The sequence below is a fragment of the Elephantulus edwardii genome, unplaced genomic scaffold, assembly GCF_000299155.1.
Source record: "Elephantulus edwardii isolate Elephantulus edwardi_28Jun2011 unplaced genomic scaffold, EleEdw1.0 scaffold00102, whole genome shotgun sequence".
In the NCBI taxonomy this organism is placed as follows: Eukaryota; Metazoa; Chordata; class Mammalia; order Macroscelidea; family Macroscelididae; genus Elephantulus; species Elephantulus edwardii.
The window spans coordinates 615,818-634,440 of NW_006399852.1; the positions used below are offsets into that span (position 1 = coordinate 615,818).

The window sequence follows — 18,623 nt, forward strand, 5'->3', positions numbered from 1 at the left end:
TTTTTGTGTGTGTGTACCATCAAATCAGATCTGACTGGTACAGGAGGAGATTGTCCTTCCTTCCCCGGCAGAGCATCTGGTGGATTTGAACCGTTCGCCTCTGGGATTGTAGTTGCAGCTCCTTGCCACTAGGCTACCAGGGCTCCCCCGCAATTCATCTTTTTATTTTCTAACTATTAATGCCAAGAGTGTTGATTGTGAAGCCAGGCAACTTGAAATTATTAGCAATCTCAATCTCTTCTCTATTGATCATGGTGCTGCCAATTGGCCCAGTGGTGAGAATCTTTGTTTTCTTGATACTGAACTTCAATTTATATGGAGATTGCAGTCCTTGACCTTCTGCAACAGATGCTTTAGATCCTCCTCAGTCTTGGCAAGCAAGGATGTGTCATATGTATAATGCAGTTTGTTCATGACTCTTCCTCCAGTTCTGATGCCTCATTCTTCCTCATAAAATTCAGCTTCCCACATGAGCTATTCTGCATATAAATGGAAAAGGTATTGAGACAGGATGTAGCCCTGATACACTCTTCCTGATTTTGAACCATTCAGTGTTGTCTTGCTCTGTTGCTCAGGAGAATAATTTAATTTTGATTGTGGCTTCTAGATTAATGATTACCAGTGTTTCTCAGTTTTTTGGCAGCCACTCAGTCTGCTTTGAAGTTCAGTTCAACTTTAGGGAAGAGAGTGATTATGACCTTTATGAATTCTTGATCATGTTTCAACATTTTAGATATTGAGATGGATCTTTTACAGTCTTTTTCTTCTCTTAAAAATCAGATTAAGCTACATTATTCTGGTTCATGCTTCTTTTTATGAATCTTCATCATTGAAGAGTTGCACATGAGGCAGCTTCACTATGCTTTATACAATCTGATCTAAACTTTTGAAAAGCTTCTGAATAAAATTCATATGGAAAGTGTCAAAGTCATAACTGATTAGTTTGGTGACATATTACAGACTTGACATGCTTGTGAAAACCAAGACCCAGGCAAGAACGAAAACCTCAGCCAAAAAACCCAACACCCAAAAAACCATGGTCCCAGAGACTGCCGCAAGCATTTTCCCATCCTGCTGCTTCTCAGACTCTAATTTTGCCTGATTTCTAATTTGATATTAATTCAAGCACAAAGAATGTTCTTTTGCATCTTTTGCTCAGGGTAATGCTTGATTTATACATGTTAACGTATTATTAATGTGATTTATCCATGTTACTGCTACCTGGCTAACTGATTGGAAGAGGTGCATATTGGTTTCCATTCCAAAAAATGATCCAGCAGAGTGCTGAAATCATCACTCAGTATCATTAATATCACATGCAAGTAAAATCTGAAAATTTTTAAAAAACTGTAGAACATAACGGAGCCTTAGTAGCCTAGTAGTAAGGAATTGTGCTGCCAACTGAAAGGTGCATGGTTCGAATCCATCAGCAGTTCAGTGGAAGAAAGATGAGCCATCTCTTCCTTTGTGACTTAGAGCCTGTGAAAATCCACTGGATGGTCAGTGAGTCAGTTTAGACTCAATGGCAATAAGAATTTTTTTTCTTTTTTGAGGGATGGTACGTAAATGTGATTATAACTCATTCTTCTATCTGCTCTTTGAGCTGACTCTAGCAAGTTGTGAGTAGACTTGAAAAATCAGTTTCCAAGAATACAGAAGTCAATTGATTATTGGAAGGTTGACATGTGATAGTTACAAGTTTTAGAGATGAGAAACTGAGGTAGAGCCCTGGTGGGTAACCAAGGAGCTGCTGACTGAAAGGTGGGCACCTGACCTTAGCCAGCTACTCCACAGGAGGGGTCTCTGACCGCCTGCTCTGGTGAAGAGCATGGGCTTGCCGACTCTCTGGGGCAGTTCTGCTCTGTTCCGGCGGGTCACCATGAACTGGAAGCGATTTGATGGCATTGGGTTTGGTTTGTTCATTCATTTCATTTTACCAGGAGGAAGATTGTGAGAAAGCCTTTTTCAAGATGGACAATGTGCTGATTGATGACAGAAGAATACATGTGGATTTTAGCCAGTCGGTGGCTAAGGTTAAATGGAAAGGAAAAGGTATGCTGCTTTATCTTCTTTTATTTCCATTCGCGAGCGCGCGCGCGCGCGCGCGCGCGTGTGTGTGTGTGTGTGTGTGTGTGTGTTCCTTCAGTCTTTCCACTGAAGAAATGATATGACTTGCTTACGTAACTTATTTACAGGATGACTTTTTAATGAATTCTTCATGTTTTTATCTACAGTAAAATGTCGAGTAGGAGATGCTCCAGGTTCATGTGCCGTCACAAACACATGTTTTATTGCTCATCGCAGTTGAAACTGGAATGTGTACTATGCCATTTTTAAGAGCAGCTCCTTCCCCTTGCTGTGCAGTCACACATGACTCCTAGTGATCCTGTGAACAACACACCTGCACCCTGTCCTATGCTGTGCCATCCTTACCATCCCTGACACCGCTGAGCCCGTGGCTACAGTCAGTGTGTCTGTCCATCGGCTGAAGGTCTTCCTCTCTTGCTGATCTTCCACCTCTCCAAGCATGATGTCCCTTCTCCTAGTTGTTGTTAGGTGCCAGCGAGTCGAGTACAACCCCTAGACCCGATGAACAACAGAGCTGAAGCCTGTCCTTTCCTGTGCCATCCTCACACTTCCTGACAAATTAGAGCCCACTGTGGAAGTCACTGCAAATCCACCTGACCGAGGGTCTTCCTATCTTTCACCGACCCTTTGCCTTTCCAAACATCATGTCCCTTTCCATGCAGCATACCTGTAGGATGTGAGCTGAAGCCTCATCCTTGCCTCCAAAGAGCAATCTGGCTGTACTTTCTCCAAGATATATTTGTTTGTTTTTTAGCAGTCCATGGGCTGTTTAGCACTCTCCTCTTAACACTGTGGCTCAGAGACATCAATAATTGTTCAGTCATCCTTATTCATTGTCCAGCTCTCAGATGCATAGAAGTGATCAAAAAGACCATAGCCTGAATCAGATGCACCTTACTTCTCAAACTGACATCACCACTCCTCAGTAATATGGAGAGGTCCCTAACTGTAGACGTTCCCCCATGCAATACGTGTCCTGATTTCCTGACTGCTGGTACCAAGAGTGTTAACTATGGATTCAAGTAAGATGAAGTTGGTGACAGTTTCAGTCTTTTCTCCATCCATCATGATGCTGCTTATAGGTCCAGTGGTTAGAAGCACTGTTTTCTTCATGTTATATGCAGTCCATATTGAAGGGTCTGTTCTTTGATCTTCTGCAACAAGTGCTTCAAGTCTTCCTCATTTCAGCAAGCAAAGTTGTGTTATCTGCATAATGCAAATTATTGACGAGTCTCTTTCCAATCTTGATGTTGCACTCTTCTTAATAGAGTCTGACTTCTCGTATAATTTGCTCAGCATACAGATTGAATACGTGTGGAGAAAGAATACAACCCTGACACACTCCCTTCTTAATTTTAAACCATATAATGTTCCCTTGCTCTGTTCGCACAACAGTCTCCTGGTCTAGCCATAGGGAATTTTATTTCTTTTTTATGAGAAAGGAAGAATGGTGTTTCATTCATAGTAAAAGAAGTCAATTTCAAGTTCTATCCTGAAGTACAGTGTTATGAATGAAGGGATACTATCCATATGCATACAAGGAAGACCCTTAATATGACTATTATTCAAATATATGCTCCTTCATCTAGAACCAAAGAGAAAGAAATTGAAATGTTTACCAAATCTTGCAGTCTGAAATTGACTGAACATGCAGTCAAGATACATTAATGATAATTGGTGACTGGAATGTAAAATCTGGAAACAATGAAGGAATAGAAGTTGGAAAATACAGGCTTGGAGAATGGTTGAATTTTGTGTTTTCAAGAATTTATTAATGACAAATACATTTTTTAAAAGATACCAATAGCGACTTCACAGGTATACCTCACCTGATGGGTTGCCTAGGAATCAGATTCACTACATCTGTGGAAGGAATCACTGGAGAAGCTCAATATTGGCAGTCAAAACTAGACCAGGGGCAGATTGTGGGTCAGACCATCAGTTACTTATGTGCAAGTTCAAATTGAGGCCAAAGAAAAGTAAGTCCACGAGAACCAAGATAAGATCTTGAATCTGTTCCATCTGAATGTCAAGATTATGATAAGAATAGGTATGAAGTGTTGAACACCAGTGATCGAATACCAGCTGAGTTATAGGATGATAAGGATATCATCCATGAAGAGAGCAAAAGATCATGAAAATACAGAGAAGAAAAACAACAACTCTGAAATGGAGGTCAGAAGAGACCCTAAAAATTGCACTAGAATGTTGCAAAGCCAAAACAAAAGGGAAACATACCAAAATAAAATAGCTGAATAGATTTCAAAGGGCAGCTCAAGAAGACATGGCAGAGTATTGTAATGGAATGTGCAGAGAGCTGGACTTGGAGAATGAAAAGGGAAGAACTTAACTGTACATTTCTCAAGCTGAGAGAACTAAAAAACAAATTTAAACCTCGAGTCTCAATTTTGAAAGATGCTATGGGTAATATATTGAATGACCCAGAAAGCATCCCCTGGTAGGCTTCTTTAATTATTGCAACAACCCTGTGATGCACAGATACTATTTTTAGTAAACAAAACCGGTTTCAGAGATGTGAACTAGTTAGGAGTTGAAACCAGACCTACTCACTTTAATCTGTAGTCCTTAAATCTCTTATCCACAGCAAGATACCAAATGACAAGTACTTGGTAAATGTTTTTTACAATGATAAAATGAAGCTTGTTTAATATTTTAATTCTCACAGTGGTCTGTTTCACTTCTATAAGAAACATTGACTACTGACTCCTTTTTTTAATTCCAAAGCCTCTACAGTTGCCAAGTATATAAATCTCCTCTTTGATACTTGCTCCTTCCCTTTTTTTGTTTTTGTTTTCCTCTTCCTTAGAAGACCCTGACCGTAATGAAGATGTATATGTTGTTATGGTACCACAGTGTGGAACTCACCCATAGCTGACCCTCCAGATGGTTTTCAGACAGTTAATCACAGGAGAGGAGACTGCCCATCTTTCTCTTGCAGAGCAGCTGGTGGATTTGAACTGTGGTCCTTTGAGATTACAGGGCAGTGCCAGAATATGTATGGGATTCACAGCAGAATAACTCTTTGTATCCCTCTGGTTTACCTTACTTAGACTTTTATTTAATCTTGGTTCTTCTACTAGAAGCCTTTGCACAAAAGACATTTCCTAGTGGTAGGTGAAGGATGGGAAGAGGAGGCCTACAGGGCTGGTGTGTGGTTAAGAACACAGTCCTCTTCCTGTCGGCTAGACTTGTGGGTAGATGAAGCTCTGCCCTGCTGGCCCTGCTCCTGGAGGCCAGCCAGGCTAGCACAGTGGAGGCCAGCCAGGTAGTGATACTGGGCCCTCTTTTTTAAGACCTATTCTTTGTCCATTTGGTTTTTGGCTCTTGGAAGGAATGAAAGTGCTCATAAACCAGAATTTAAAGCAGAGACAGCTTATCTTTGAGGCTGTTGCTGGCCCTTTCCATTCCCATCTGTTTGGTGAACTGGCCATGTCCTTAATTGTCCCTGCCTGCTTGATGTTCTATTGAGATTTAGGGGCAGAGTTAAAACATTACATCTTCCTTAATGTTCAGTCTTTTAGGTCTCACACTCAGAGTCCAGTCCCTCAGTTTTCTGTAACTTTTAATGTTCTCTACTTAAATGCTGTTATTTTTTAGTAAATGTGTTCAATGTGTGAATTTGGAATTTGATAATGGATGTTGTAATACTCATTTATGTCATTAGGTGGCAGCATATGGCTAGCTAGCAAAATAGATGGCCTATTTCATAAATGAATAATGGAGCATGAATTGTTCTAATTATATTTGTTCTCTTCCCAGCCTGTTCTGTCTCTTGACATATTTATGATTTAATATATATTGTTTATAAAGTAGGCTCATATATTGTACTTATGATAGTTATTTTTGATTGATTGGGTAGTTGTTCTTACCAAGTTCTTTTTTTCTTTTCTTAATAATAGGTGGGAAATACACCAAGAGTGATTTCAAGGAATATGAAAAGGAACAGAATAAACCATCAAATTTGGTCCTGAAAGATAAAGCCAAGCCCAAACAGGAGTATCCTTTTAAAAAACGAGTTAGTCAACATGTTGAGTATTATGAGATAACTTTAAAAAGTTACCAAGGCTAGAGGAGATGAGGTCTGCATTCAAGGCTATTTGTGAAGAAATTATTTCATTTATAGGCAGGACCTGAGTGTTGAGTGAAATCTGTTCCTAACCAAGTCTTTAGAAACATCTACATCAATGGGACCGTGCATATGGGTTTGTTTTTTTTTTTTAAGTGCATATGATTCTTAATGCAGCCTTGCTTTAGTGCTAGAAAAGACTGGAAGCCTTTTCAGTGATTTAAAAGTTGCATTTGCAGCAAGTGATTGTGATGAAGAATTGTGAGTAGGATTGTTTTAATCATTTCAGACTGAAGGTAAATTAGCATCACATTAAAGCACAATAGGAGTTGTCTGTAAGTCAGGGCTCAGTAACCCAAGAGACAGCCTATCGTGTTAATACGTTTTGGTGTTTTACATGTGCTTTCATTTTTTTCATTTTCTATTTGGAGAAAGCTGAAAGAAAAGTTGTGCTTAATTCACTGGTGACCTTGTGGTACGGAGCTGCACTGCAATCCCAAAAGACACGCGGTTCAAACCCACCAGCTGCTTCATGGGAGAAGAGTGGACAGTCTCCTCCCATGTGATTAGCTGCCTCTGCCAACCCCCGGGAGGGGCAGCTGTGGGTCTGTTCTGACTCAAAGGCTCACGACAACAACTTTTTTAAAAAATTATTTTATTCTTATTAATTTTAATGAAAATTTACAGAGACTTTGGATTTCCATTCACTCATTGTTGCACTTTTCTCCCTGCTCACCCCTGGCAACAACTCTTAAGGTTATAGGTGAACATTTTATCGTACTCAAAAAAATCAAGAAGCTGCGCTGCAATCCCAGAGGTGCGTGGTTCAAATCCACCAGATGCTCTGCCGGGGGAGGAGGGACAATCTCCTCCTGTACCAGTCAGATCTGATTTGACGGTACATGCACACACACAAATAATAAAAAAATGATTTGTATTTTCTGTGTATAATTATAATAGTTTAGAGTCCATAAAGCCAATTCCTTGCTTGCTAAGCTGATTAAGGCCCTCGTGCTCCCTCTGCCCTCCTGTTTAACTTCCTTGGAGATGGTAGATATCCAGATACCAAAGGCCTGCCGTTCTTACAAGCCTGGACTGTGTTTCTCCTCAGAGTTCGTTGTTAGCGGTCTGCACCAGATACTTATCAGGTTCCTCTTGTGTGCGAGAATCAACTTTCATGAGATGAAAACGAAATTCATTGCCTTGACCAGCTCAGGTCCTTCCAAGTTTTAGGTTGAGACAAGTAAGAGGCACTAAAACATCCTGTTCCTATTATGTCACTTTACACTTACTCACTGATATTCTCAATAGAAGAATATCTCTCCACACATTGCAAAGGTTATTTCTTTTGTGATTTTTTTTCCTGATAAATGGTTTCTTTGTTTCCAAGTTTCTGTTCATGTGTCAGAGGTTGTATTTCCCCTGTACTCTGTAGACATTTCTTTTCCAAATAACTCATCAGGGAAAGATGAATATCAGGTTGACCTGTTATATTTTCAGTTAAAAATGTGTGTTGACTTTCCACTGTGCATGAAGCATTTTGAGTGGCTAGAGCTGGTAAAATTCAGAGTACACCGATGTAATCAGCCTGAGGGACCAGCTTCCACTTGCAGACAAGCTAAGACTCGGTCTGAAAAGATGCACATTTGAGGAGATAGGATTAGAATCTCAAAATTATAAGGCATATGTGTAGAATACATTGTGGAGATTTATTTACCAAATCTCTGACATTAAACTTGGCCCAGCCACAAGTCACAGCAGCTGAAGAAGAGGAAATACAAATGCAAGAAAGTGCAGTTGTGTTGGGTCAAACAGCAGCAGCTTTTCCTTCAGAGGAAGGATAGGCTGAAAAGAGAACATAAGCCTTATTAGGTCAAGGACTGTAGTCTGCAACATGGATGGAAACACAACATCAAGAAGACAAAGATTCTCACCACCAGGCCAACTGGCAGCACCATGACAAATGGAGAAGAGACTGAGGTTGTTAATAGTTATAGCTTGCTCGGCTCCACAAACAACATTCTTGGCACCAGCAGTCAGGAGATCAAAAGATGAATTGCATTGGGAAACTCTGCTGTCAGTGACCCCTCCAGAATGCTGAAGAGCAACGATGTCAGTCTGGAGACCAAGATGGACCTGACCCAGGACATAGTCTTCACTGTTACTTGCTGTGCATCAGAGAACTGGACAATAATGAAGGATGATAGAAAAAGAATTGATGCCTTTGAATTCTGGTGCTGGAGAAGAGTCTTGAACATACCATGGACCACCAAGAAAACAAATAGGTCTGTCTTGAGAGGGTGAAAGTAGGAGAGGGAAATTTAACATGGTAATACTGCATAAAATTTAGAGACAGAGTTGGGCAAAAGAGGTCAGTAAGATCAGAACTAATGTTTTATCCCAAGAAGTTTGGAGGGATTTGGCATCTTTTTAATAAAGGCTGCTTGTAGTGGTGAGAAGATAAATATGGAAGAGATATAGCATCTGGGTGATAGAGGAAATAATCACCACTTATTTAATATCTTTTGCTTAGCCAATTATCGGTGACATTAACCCCTAGCCCACATGGAGCTTACAGTATATGCTTGTGAGGGTGGGGTTAGAATGTACAAGTATTATGTAATTGCATTAATTAACATATTTGTCAATTATGAAAAAGAAATACATGGTGATATGTTATGTTATTATAGGAGTAGAGATCCCAGGAAAACCCTAAAATAACACTCACATTAATTAACATATTTGTCAATTATTAAAAAAGAAATACATGGTGATATGTTAACGTTATTATAGGAGTAGGGATCCCAGGAAAGCCCTAAAATAACACAGAACTGACCCTGAAGCTCAGACCTGAATGTAGAAGCAGAAAGCCTGAGGGGGTGTGTTGCCTTTATTTTAAAAAAGCCCAACTATGAACCTTTATCTAAGAACCAGTTTGTTCTGAACTCAGTGCAGAATCAGTACAATCAGACAGTACACACATAGAAACTAACAGAAATTCAAAGAATAAAATCTTAGGTCCCATGTACTTTATTTTCTGTTCAATATTTTTTTTAAAAAAAATACTAGCTGTGTGTGACAATGAATAAAAAAAAAATAGTAGCTATAACTGAAGGAGCTTTCAGCCATTGATGCATTCTGTTCCTCAGCTGGAAAACACTGTTGTAAAGCATTTGGGGCTCATTAGGATGAACATGTAAACAGGCCTGTAGAGTCGTGTCTGAGGAAGGAGGAAGATCTGGTTGAAACTTTGGAAGTAGAGTAACATCCTATAAAGGAGAGAAGAAATGGGCGATGCTGGAAGAGTAATAGGATGGCAGGACTGACTAGCTGTCTTTGACCTAATTGTGTAAAGCTAAAAGGAATGATGCTTTCCTATTTGATTTCCCTTAGAAGTGGGACCCCTCTGAGGAAGCCTTCCCTGCGCTCCCCCTACCCGACTGGAACAGCCTTGTGTACTGAGTGTTCTCATAGGCTTTCTATGCCAGCCTTCCACAAAGTCTCTTTTAGTCTTTGAGATAGTTTCAGCAGGGGCTTTAGTAGTTGCACATTGTCCTTTTTTCTAAACATTGTATTACTTTATGGAGAATGCATACTTCTGAATTAAATATACATTATTTATAGCACCTTTTGATGAAATAAATGAGGCTAGAGCATCACTAAGTTCTCCCACCTAGATAGATTATGCATTTCTGTCTCTTGTTCCTTTTGAGTCTTTTTTTCTTTATAAAGTTTTGTAAATTATATATGATAATACAGTTTTAACTTAAGCTGTCTTCAGTTCCAATTTTTTATAAATACTTTTCCAGATTTTATTCCATAGCACTCATTTAACATTTAAAAAAGAGGGGATAAATAATGTAGACTGCATTGAAATAGTTGGAGAGAACAGTTTAAAAGGAATATATGATTAGGTATTTTCATGACAGAGTCCAGAATGAGAGTTGTACAGTAAAATGGACTGGGAGAGGATTGTATAACAATGAAAGAATTTTTTTTTTTCTTTTCAAAGACAACAGTGAACTGGGGGAGGAGGGGTGGGCAGGGAGAAAAATGTGCAACAATGAATAAATGAAAATCCAAGTGGTCTATAAACTTTAATTAAAATCTCAATTAAAAAAAACAAACAAACCCAAAATACCTTCCTTATAAGTACCGAAAAGTGCTTACATATATCTTTTATTATAGAGCATTTTGTTATTTTCAATTTCTTATCTTAAAAGTAATCCTACTCACTTTTATTTTTTTACTTAGTTACTTATTGTTTTAATTTTTAATATTAGGTGAGAATTTTATAAAACCTTGATAACTGTTGTTCTGTATTAGCACATTCTCTCATATGGAACTGAACTAATGTCTGTTTTTTAAGAAAAAGAACCTTATGATTGTGCTGTGTTCTTATCTTTATTTCTGGGGATGGAAAGTTGGGGGGGTTGTAATACTTTTAGTTTTCTATATGAGTTAGTGCCTGAGCTTTCTAAGTTTACATTTTTTTTCTTTACTGAGGAATGCCTTTTCTTTCTTTTTATGATAGTTGTATTTTCACTTGTGGGTATCATGATGTTGGGGTCCCCCCACCCCTATAAATATAGTTTTTGTCCTTTTACCAGTTGGCGACTGTTTATAAATTAGAGTCCTTTCCATTTCACCTGAATGAAATGAAAGAAAGTATGACTTTTCCTAGGAATAAACTTGGATTTTTTTTTGTTTGTTTAAGAAGTTAGCTTTAGCCTGATGACCTTCTTTGTTTAGCAGAGTCTTGTGTTTTTACAAAAACATTCCATTGTACTGTCAAGGCCACTTCTTCTGTCGGTCCTTAACTGCTGCAGTGCAAAATATGATCTTGTGTTAGAGGACGATGCAGAAGACTCAGTGCCAAGTCACTCTCACACAAGCAAGAAACACAAAAAGAAAACCCATCATTGTTCTGAAGAAAAGGAAGATGAGGATGACATGGCAATCAAAAACCCTAATCAGGTACTTAGACTTTCTACTCTTGACTGTGGGAAAAAATTGTATCCCTTTGTAATGTACACCTGAATGATATCATTTAGAAGGTCACCACGGTAACTTTGAACATGGGTATGTTTATCCTTATCTCTAAAATATAGTTTCACAGGGGTGGTAAGGCTAGATGGAGAATTATATTGTTAGGTGACATGGAGTTGAGCATGACTCATAGCGACCCTATAAACAAAAGATCTGAACCCTGTTCTATCTTATGCCATCCTCACGCTTCCTCAACGCAGGAGCTCACTGCAGCAGTCACCGTATCAGTCCACCTGGTTGAGGGTCTCCTCTCCCTTGTCGACCCTCCACCTTTCCCAATATCATGGCCTACTTCTCTAAGGAAGAGCACCTCCTAGCAACATGTCCAAAGTGTGTGAGGTAAAACCTCATCATTCTTTCCTCCAAATAGCACTCTGGCTGTACAATCTTCAAAACATCTGTTGGTACTCTTGGCAGTCCGTGGGATGTTCAGTGCTCTTCTTCAACACCACACCTTAAGGCATCAGTTCTTTTTCTGTCATCCTTATTCATTGTCCACGTCTCCAATGCATAGTTAGTAATCAAAAAGACTGTGGCCTGAATCAGACACACCTTAGTCCTCAAACTGCCGTCACTACCCCTCAGTAATTTAGAAAAGTCCCCAATTGCATATTTTCTCATTGCAATGCATCTCTTTATTTCCTGATTGCTTGTACCAACGGTGTTAATTGTGGATCCAAGCAAGATGAAGCTGTTGACAGTTTCAGTCTCCTCTCCATTATGATGCTGCCTGTAGACCACATTTATTTCCATCAAAAGAGCTGTAGTTATGCTCAGAAAGTTCTTTATTGTTTAATTATGTTCAGTACTTAATAGCTTTTGAGGTTTTGTAAACATTTATACTCTTAAATAGTGTATCTGTGAAACTGAAGCAGCAGTAATTAACTTTATTATCCTCCAGACTTTCTTGAACAACAGACTTTCTTACAATAACAATAATAAAAATTTCTCTAAGGGAAGAAATAATGTCCTGCCTATAGGCCAGCCCCTTTATCTCATAGGAAAATATTTGAACTTTGCCCTGGAGGCTGAGTGGGAACACAGGATGGTAAGAATGCCAAGCAAAGACAGACAGAAGAAGGCCGTGTGGTGGAAAAAGTGAAGGATTTATTGTTTGAAGAACTAGGTTCCTATTTCTACACTGTCATTTCACTGACATGACCTGACAAATTAACTTTATGAGCCATGGTTTCCGCTTCTGCTAAACTGAGACATTTCTTACCTCATAGGCATGTTAAAGTTAAGTGGGAAAATATGTGTGCAAACTGTTTTGTACGCTGGCTATGGTTATTTTGTGACTACTTGGATTAAAATGCTACCTCATTATAAACAAAAAAAGTCTTTTAAAAATTATTATTAGTATAAAGTAGTGTATCTACACTGTAGACTAGGAAATAAGCATTAGCAACAATTTGAATAGTCCAGTAGTATTTATTCACTCATATCTTTATATGTCACTATGTCTGCATTCATATACATACAATATTCTAAGCCTGATGTCTGTCTCTACTCACTGTCTGCTCCTGATAACTTGTCCACAGTATGTGAGATGAAGTCTTAGCATCCTTATTTTTAAGGAGCTTTCTGGCTACACTTCCAAGACAAATTGGCTTGTTCTTTTGGAAGCCCATGGTATATTCGATGTTCTTTGCCAGCACCACAATTAAAATGCATCCGTTCTTGGATACTCCTGCTGTTGTTATGTGCCGTTGAGTGAACTGCAGCTCGTACTGACCCTGTGAACAACAGAATGAGAACTGTCAGTCTTGTGCCAACCTCTTACTAATCATGCTGCTCTTTCTGTTGTTATGTGCCGTCGAGTCGCCTGAGACTCATAGCAACCCTATATACAACAGCCCTAAAACCTGCTCTATCCTGTGCCAATCTTATTGTCTCAGAAACAGCTACTCACATTGCTCTAGTCACTGAATCAATCCATCTCATCAAGGGTCTTCCTCTCCTACGCTGTCTGTCCACCCTCCCAAGCTTGACATCCCTCTCCAAGAACTGGTCCCTCCTTGTAACATGTAAAATATGTCAGACAGAGCTTCAGAATCCTTGCCTCCAAGGAGCAATGTGGTTTCACCCTCTCCAGGATGAACCTGTTTTTCTCCTGGCAGGTTATGGTAAATTCAGTACTCTTCTCCAGCACCACAGATCTAAGGCATCAATTCTCCTATCATTGTTCAGCTTTCTGACCTATAGCAGGTCATTGCAAAGACTATGGCCTGGATCAGGTGCACCTTAGTCTCCAGACTGACATCGTTCCTCTTAAGTACACTGGAGAGGTCTCTGACAGCAGACTTTCCCAATGCAGTTTGTCTTTTAATTTCCTGGCTTCTGGTACCAAGAATTTTGATTGAGGAGATAAGGAAACTGAAGTTGTTAACAATCTCAATCTCTTCACCATCTATCATGATGATGCCAGTCAGCCCAGTGGTGAGAATCTTTGTTTTCTTGATGTTAAGCTTCAGTTCATATTGAAGGCTGCTGTCCACTAATCATGTTAGATTCCTTTTTTCTCTTGTGCCATTTTAAGTGACTCCTTATCCTGTCTTTTCCTTGAACATGGGATGGAATCTTCAATAAATTTAGGCCCACGATAAACATCAGTGTTTTTGAGGTAATTAGGGGAGCTCTGGTGCCCAAATGGGTAAGGAGTTGTATATGTAAACCAAAGGCAGGTGGTTCAAATTCACCAGCTGCACTGTGGGAGGAAGAAGATGCATTGTATCTCATGCAGTTTATAGCCCATGAAAACCTGATGGAGAGTCAGCTATGAGTTGATTCCAGGTTGAAAGCAATGAGTTTTATTTTGTTTTAAACAAATTCAAAGAGTTTCTGATTCCTTCCTCTTTTGTGACTCTTTGGTCCTGCTGTGTGGTTGCCTAAAAATGTACTTTGTCACTTGTTTAGAGTGGAGAGCAGTGGTTTTAGGTCAAATGCTGTTAATACCTAATAAAATTTTGGCAAAGATCATAAAAATCATGCAGGCCTTGGCAGTATTTTCTTCCACTGTGTGTCGGGTTCCCTGCAAATTAAACGGATTTAATAGCTCCTAACAAAACAAAACAAACCCCACAATATATGGGAATGGAATGTATGAAACACAGTGTGAGTAATGTGTGAAATACAATGTGTATGAACAAAACACAAAGTATATGTATTCGTGTATGTGAACCAATATGAAGTAAAAATAATTAAAAAAAAATTTCAAGGTAACTGACAACTCTAAAATGATTAAATTCTGAATGATGATAGTCTCTTTTACTTTCTCCTGTCAAAGTATATTTTTATTAGTATTTTTATGATTATATACATTGTACTTCATGTATGTACATTGTGTTTTATACAGTTTTTCATTTACATTATATTTTGACTACTCAATGGGCCCTTGTGTATCAGGAAGTATCAGGACGATGCTAGATAGACAGGGTTTATATCTTTTCATAGGGTCACTATGAGTCATACTCGACTCAACAGCACCTAACAACAAAAACATTAAGATATTTTTTGTACTTTGATTTAATAATATAGTTGTACTAACTTTCTTTTTTTCTCCCCTTCTAATAAAACTCAACACCAAAATCTAAGATTTTTTTTTCAGAAGTCCCAAGTATTTTTGTGTTATCTTGCTTATTTTCCTTCTGTTTTCAGTGTCAGAAGTATACAATGACAGTGTTTTTCTGTGTAAGAGTAACTGCAGTTTTCTTCTTTGTTGATGTGTTTGACTTCCTAAGAATATTTACCTCATTTTTTGAGACTTTTTGGTTCTTGGTGAATGACAGCCTCACTTTTCAATTTGAGAGTGTCTCTTTAGTTTTTCCACCTTATGTCTTGATTCCAAAGGCGATTGGTGTGTTGTTGAGGTTTGGGTTTATGGGGGTGACAGGAAATGAGTGTTCAGCTGGAGGCGGCCTGCCATAGGGGACAATAAAGGGCATTTGGCAGGCGGGTTGTGGTTCATCTGCCTCAGTCTTTATAGGTGTTGTGTTCTCGTAATTTGGGGTTCTGCTTTTACTGGTATTTTAATGATTTCATGTCATTGTAGTGATTCTGATTTAACTGATCCTTTCATTTAGTCTCAGAGACCTAAGCCAGGATAGTTTAGGTAAGCCTTTTTAAACTGTTTTCCAGTTTTCATTTGGTAGGTGGGATTGATTGCTTTCAGTTGGTTAGACGCCCCCCTCCTTGTTTTTGAATATGTGCTTATATCTTAAAATATGTAGAATTTAGTCTTTAGCCTCAATTTAGAGGTGAAGATAGTGACCTCAGAAGTCCTTAGGGTTGAATTTATTATTTGATGAAAGTTCTTGAACTCTAACCCGTTACTTTGATTGAGTCAGGTGGGTTGGGTTTTTGGTACGTGGTCCCCCGCACCCCTCATTTTTAGATAGCATTCCTATTTTCATTTTTAGAGGTCAGATTACTACTCAGTTAAATAATAGCTACAGTGCTTGAAGTTCCATTTTCTTATTCTTAGAATGAAGATAAGGTTGTACTACAAAATCACTTTCGAGCTTGCTACCTACCACATTTTACTTAAGGTATTGTTTGTACCGTTGAGTCAGAACCGATGCATAGCTGACCCTTCAGTGTATTTTTCAGAAACCATAAATTGCATGTGAGAATATTGCCATCCTTCTCTTACAGAGATTCGAACCGAGTGCCTTTTGGTTGGCAGCATGCCACCTTACCACTCAGCCACCAGAGCTCCCCAGTACATACTTAGAGCATTGTTCTAATATGGCTTAATCTAGCCACCTAGACTTTTCACCTATATCTGTACAGTGCTAATTCTTTATGTCTTTCAGTTTTCACTTGTACTAAGTAAGAACTGGCCTTTTTATAGCCAGTTCAAACCCAGACCCCCACCCCCTCATCCTTTCAGGTTCATCTCAAGTCCTGATTTCATTGTGAAACCTTCCTGCATGGATCTGACATGAAGACTGTCATATCTAACACATCTGACTTCAAACATTTTCATAGTAAGCTTCTTTCCTCCTCCTTAGCCACCTTGTCAGGCAGGAATACTTTTGAGATTTCAGTTCATTTTTGACTCTTGGCCTCCTCAACTTTTTAAAAAAATCAAATACTGTACAACCAGCCTTTTTCTTTTATATTAAACACCACAAGTGTTTAACTGCCTATTTGTCTGGCAATGTGTTAAGGATTTTAGAGAGCTATTCACCAACTGAAAATCTTATGTTTTAGAAATGTGTTGTTTTAGCTGGTAATTAAGCTGCTGTGCATACAAACAGGAAGGGAGCTCGGGTGGCCTAGTGGTAAGGAGTTGCACTGGCAACCCATCATTACATGGTTTGAATCTACGAGCTACTCTTTGTGAAAAAAATGGCAGTCTCCTCCTGTGAAATTAGCTGCCCCTGAAGGGTCAACTATGGGTCAGTTCCAACTTGACAGTACACAATAACAGCCACCACCACCCCGTAGAACAACAACAACGTAACCCATAGAAAGGGAGCTCTTGTAGTACGTGATGTTATCTGAGTGCTGGATGACAGCTCTGTGGGCAAAGAAAGACGGGCAGTCTCCAAAGATTTACAGCCATGACACCCTCCTGAGGGTTACTGTGAATCGGAATAGACTTGGCAGCAGTGAGTAGGGTTTGGTACCAGAGAGCCCCAGTGGTACAGTGGTTAAAGGTTCAGCTGCGAACTGAATGATTGATAGTTTGAACCTACTACCTACTCCAGGGTAGGAAGATGTGGCCATCTACAGCCTTGGAAACCATATAGGGCTACTATACTCTGTCCTCTTATAGGGTCCCTGTGAGTCAGCATAGTAAATATTTATGATAGATAGATAGATAGATAAACAAACAGATAGGCAGGCAGGCAGACAGACACACAGCCAACACAGAGGTATGTGGTTCAAACCCACCAGTTGCTCCACGAGAGAAGAATGAGCAGTTAGCTGCTGTGTGGTTCACTGCCTCTGAACACCTGCTGGAGGGTCAGCAATGATCAGTCCCAAGTCGACTTACACGACAACATCATAGGAAGCACAAACTTTTTTTATCTAGGAGTGTCATATTTTGTTAGAGAACACTTGGTAAAGGGCTAAACCAAAATGCCTGCTCATTTTTCCAACCTTTGGAACTTTTCAGAGCATGCCAGAAGAACATCACATCATGGGCAGTTTATAATGCTGTGTTCCACAGTGTGATTATGATTATGACAAAGTATGCAGAATTTGTTTTCTTTGTAGAGTAATTGATATATCTCTTACACCCCTGTTTTGTTACTTACCCATTGCCGCTTTCTTCAGACTCTTCAGAAATTTTTGTTACTTCATTGCTAATCAATGATTTTGGGGGGCAAGTCAGAGGAGGGAGAGGTGTCCATACATAATCAAAATTCTTATTGCTGTTTTGTTGTAGAGACTTGTTCTAACTTCACTTAGGCTATTTAATTTCTTAGTTTTAGATGGGATCCTTAGTTTCAGCTGAAATAGTAGGAAAAATTAATTTTTAAAAGGGTTAAAACCTTTCTGAATTAGTTTTCCTTTTTGATTTATAAGATTGTTGGCATTAGTGAGAGTATTCAAATTTGAATTGTTCCAACTTCTTGTCATGGGTGGGCTTGCGAGCTAAGTTTTAATTGCCAGCAAGAATACTATTTTTTACTGGTTCACTTGTAACTCTGTTCCTTTCCAGGATATCTACAGGGAAATGGGATTTGGTTACTTTGAAGAGGAAGAAAACTGTTGGGTGAAAGAAAAGCCTGAGAAAAGGGATCGACCTCAAAACCAGAGTCGTAGTCGATCTCGAGAAAGTGGTGGCCATTATAGTAACAGTCACAAGTCCAAGTACCGCATGGATGACAGGGGCAAAAAGAGAGACCGGAGCAGGAGCCCACAGAAATCCAAAGAAATCCCCAAAATGATGTACCGGTGAAAGATGAAGAGTCCGAGATGAGTGGTATAACATTATTTACTCTGTCTAAGTTAGAGTGCCAGGAAAGCAGGTATTCAGATTTTTTGCAAAGCAGATAAAGATTTTGCTTGTTACTGTTTTTTTGGTGTGTTTTTCTTTTTTTTTTTTCGTAGCAAGAGTGTAGCCCTTTTAGAATGCTGTTCATATTTAGGGCACTGAAAGATAATAAAAGATTTAACATTTTCTTTGCACTCTTTTTTTACACTAATTTTTTTTTTCATTCACTCATTTATTTCAGTTTGTTATAATCCACACATCAAATGCTTTTGCATAGTTAGTAAAACACAAGGCAGAAAAGAGGAACAAGGTAGAGAGAAGGGAAAGGAAAAGAGCTAAGAGGGACAAGATGGGCGGAAGAAATGGAAAAAGTACCACCACCAAAACCACATGATAACAAAGATAAAAATCAAACGAGGAAATAAAAACTCAAAAGGCGACAAAAAA

General features: G+C 39.0%; 1 protein-coding gene across 1 annotated transcript in view; it reads left to right on the forward strand.

The window, feature by feature from the left end:
* Nucleotides 1-18,232, forward strand: part of PPIL4 (peptidylprolyl isomerase (cyclophilin)-like 4) — a 40,126-nt gene extending 21,894 nt beyond the window's left edge. Inside the window, exons 10-13 of the mRNA XM_006891646.1 lie at nt 1,941-2,052; nt 6,009-6,105; nt 11,005-11,152; nt 17,901-18,232. Of these exons, the coding sequence (XP_006891708.1) occupies nt 1,941-2,052; nt 6,009-6,105; nt 11,005-11,152; nt 17,901-18,140 (597 nt within the window). The 3' untranslated portion in view covers nt 18,141-18,232. The remainder of the gene's footprint in view (nt 1-1,940; nt 2,053-6,008; nt 6,106-11,004; nt 11,153-17,900) is intronic.
* Nucleotides 18,233-18,623: the final 391 nt, after the last annotated feature.